This window comes from Drosophila miranda, chromosome 4 (genome assembly GCF_003369915.1).
Source record: "Drosophila miranda strain MSH22 chromosome 4, D.miranda_PacBio2.1, whole genome shotgun sequence".
NCBI classification, from domain to species: domain Eukaryota; kingdom Metazoa; phylum Arthropoda; class Insecta; order Diptera; family Drosophilidae; genus Drosophila; species Drosophila miranda.
In genome coordinates this window covers 6,305,560-6,308,606 of record NC_046677.1, presented here as the reverse complement: position 1 = coordinate 6,308,606, position 3,047 = coordinate 6,305,560, and the positions used below count along the sequence as shown (strand labels likewise).

Sequence of the window (3,047 nt, the reverse complement as noted above, 5' to 3'; positions counted from 1 at the left end):
TATTATTATTTAAAATTATTAAGGAAATAAAAATTACTACAAGAAACATATCAATAAATTAACATATTTGTTATTTTTCCATCCTTTCTTTCTTCCTAATCTGCAAAAAAAGGAGACAAATAAATATATATTCATTTTATTTTGTATTCCTACAAAAACTTACGGCACGTTTCCGAGTTTGCATCCGTTCGTAGATAACTCCGCCTTTCTTAGCCCAATCGTTAATTTCCTCGTGCTCGAGTCGTGTCACGATCTCCTGGGCAAGGACAAGGCAGCGTTGGCGGTTCAATTCGATGTTCCTAGTTTGAAAGTAATCAAATACTATGTCCGCAATGCGACCTCTTTGCCTGCATTTCAGTTTTGCAGAGCCACGTCTCAGCTTTTGCCACTCTGATCGGACGTCTGCGTTCGCATTGAAAATTTTGAGTATTCCCGGCATTGTTTGTTGGCCTAAGCCCCCGAGTTGTGGGACAGGAGAAATGATGGCATTAGCGTCATTGGGGCCATCAGCGTCCCCCAGAACCATGTCTACGGAGGGCTGGAGAAGAACATCTTGTTCCTCGATCCAAACGGGAGTGGCAGAATGGTCAGAGGCCGGGGACAGACAGGGCACCTGCAAGAGCAGAGAGGAGTGTTAATTGATTCCTCTAGAGGAATTCTTTGATGGGTAACCTACCTGCACGGTCTGACGCTAATTCTGACCATCACCAGCCTGTTGCACCGTTACCGAGCTGTTGGTGTTCTGGGCCTGGACAATACCGGTAGTCACCATTAATAGACTCAGAGCTCCGAGCTCCGGCTGCTGGGTTCTTGGAGTGATCAAAATGATCTTGCCCAATGGAGTTTGTGCACCGATTTTGTTCGGAGCTTTCAGGGCGGGCGAAGATGTTTGATGCATCTGAATTTCGCATGTCTGCTTCAACAGTTAGGGGACCCTGATGGGATGCAAATTGATTTGAAAGTCTAATTAAAGGAGATTATTAGTGACTGCTTACTTTGTCGAACAGTTCTTGTTTCTTTTGCTGCTCCTCAGTTTCCACAATGGATGTCCATAACTCCATCATTCGTCTGGCGTATCCTCCGCTGGGCACTTGTTGGGGAGCACGGACCTGCGGAGCACTCATTTCATCGCTTCCCGGTGTAGGGTGGTGCGACGGTGCGTGCTTGCAACAGTAGTAATAATTAAAATTATTTGTCATTTCACACGAATATCGTAAACACCACTGAAGTCGGCAATAGCTCGTCGTTTCGGCGTCGTTTAAAAAAGCAATAGTTAGGCTTTCATAGTATGTGTGTCTGCCAAAAAGCAGACAAGATTGTATAAAGAGGATGAAAAGAACAGTTAGGTTTACTTTGCGTACGTGCACATACAGTCAGCACAACATTTATTCGGACACCCGTTTATTTCTTTATAATTGGGAAAAACACAAATAAAACTGGGAGAAAACAATTATTTTTCGTACAAACTACAATGTGTCCGAATAATTGTTGTGCCTTTTTAATACTTTTATGTTGTTTTTATATGCTAAAAAAGGGTTTTTTTCGGTGTTATGTTTAAAATTAGTATTAGTAACATGGATCTTCATAATGGAATAAAATTTGTTTGTTAAAATTAAATTGTTTTCAAGTTATTTGAAAAGAATGTGGAAATAGACGGGTTGTCCGAATAAATGTTGTGCTGACTGTTCTTTCATAGCAAAGAATATACATGTATGCATATATAGAGCTGAACTGCAAAGAATTATTTGCAGTAAATCCTCAACACTTGAGATTACTGTGGCTGTCCTGAGACAGTTCGTACAGTTTCTACGTAGAAAAATCATGGACCAATTCATTTGGCCCTACGTCCGCACGCTGTCCGAGGAGCAGCTTCTCAACGCGATACACCACGTAACGCGGAAGAGTCGCTCCGCAGAATTAAATTCCGGCGAAGTAAACATGTTGTATAACCTACATTTCTTCGCGACTGATACTTTCGCAGTGATTTTCGACGAATTTCATATGCGTTGGGGTTGGCACGGAGTATGGAAGGTGCTAGTTATCATTACCTCCATATTAAATTGGTAAGTGTTCTATAAATTTTTATATTTACATTTTTTAAAATTTTTTTTTTCTATATATATTAATACATTTTATTTTCCATTTTCCCACAGAGCTTGGTCACGGACAAAGTGATGGGGAACACGGAGATCAACGGTGGATTGATGACGGTGCTGGACGCCATACACCGACTTGGGTACTAAAACCGTCTGATGTGCGTCATATCGGGCGGGCGCCCCGCCAATTCGCTGGCGAAATTTCTAGCGAACAGGGAAGTCCCAGTTCTCTGGGACATAGAACATCTCCGCAAGAACATCTCGAAGACAATGTTCTGACCCCGATATATCGCTATGAATTTACGGCAGCAAATTGGCGGGACACGGAGTACCCACCCATTACAAGGGATTACAGGGACTGGATCGCAACGGAGCTGGCACAGCTCAAGTTGGTCGTTCGCCGAGTATACTCCCATCCAGGAACACGTGCAAGAACACTGGAGAGGCTGAACAGCAGAGACCTCGAGATGTCAGGCCTAGCCATTATGGCTATGATCCAAGACATCATGGAGGATTTGCCGGAGGAAGGACGCCAGCTGTTCACAGCAAACCCATATAGGTTTGTTGGTATTGTCGTTGCAATATCGGTGATGGATACTCCAAACAATTTATAAAGAGAGATACATATTTTCAACCTCCTCCACGGCGGTGCATAAGGACATATAAGGACATTTAAATTAAACTCTGATCTAAGTCTACATTTTTTACACTTTTTACCTAACGGAGTCCAGGGATTGGTTAATCGTTAACCCATTGCAGACCAAGGGGGTATTTTAATATTCCACTTAAAATAATGAAAATTGAATCATTTTAGCGCAGTTCTCGTGAAAGATATCGTGGTTTTTCTTAAGATCAGATGAAAGATGGCATGGATCTACAAGAAGAATTTTCAATCGTTAATATTTTCCGCCATTTACCTCAAGTAGTTGAACTATTTAAATAGAGGGGGCT

General features: G+C 42.0%; 1 protein-coding gene across 1 annotated transcript; it reads right to left on the bottom strand.

Moving 5' to 3' along the window:
* Window positions 1-703: 703 nt before the first annotated feature.
* LOC108161662 lies at window positions 704-1,422 on the bottom strand. Its single transcript, XM_033393954.1, has 2 exons — window positions 996-1,422; window positions 704-935 (listed from the first exon to the last, which is right to left on the bottom strand). Exons 1-2 carry the CDS (start codon window positions 1,197-1,199, stop codon window positions 705-707), a joined length of 435 nt encoding a protein of 144 aa, XP_033249845.1. The 5' UTR covers window positions 1,200-1,422; the 3' UTR covers window position 704.
* Between the last annotated feature and the right edge of the window lie 1,625 nt (window positions 1,423-3,047).

Excerpts from the sequence above, each read along its gene's own strand:
- LOC108161662 (XM_033393954.1), bottom strand. The coding sequence starts at position 1,199 with ATGACAAATAATTTTAATTATTACTACTGTTGCAAGCACGCACCGTCG. Across the intron at positions 936-995 it reads AACAAGAACTGTTCGACAAA|GGTCCCCTAACTGTTGAAGC; the intron begins GTAAGCAGTCAC and ends GCATCCCATCAG.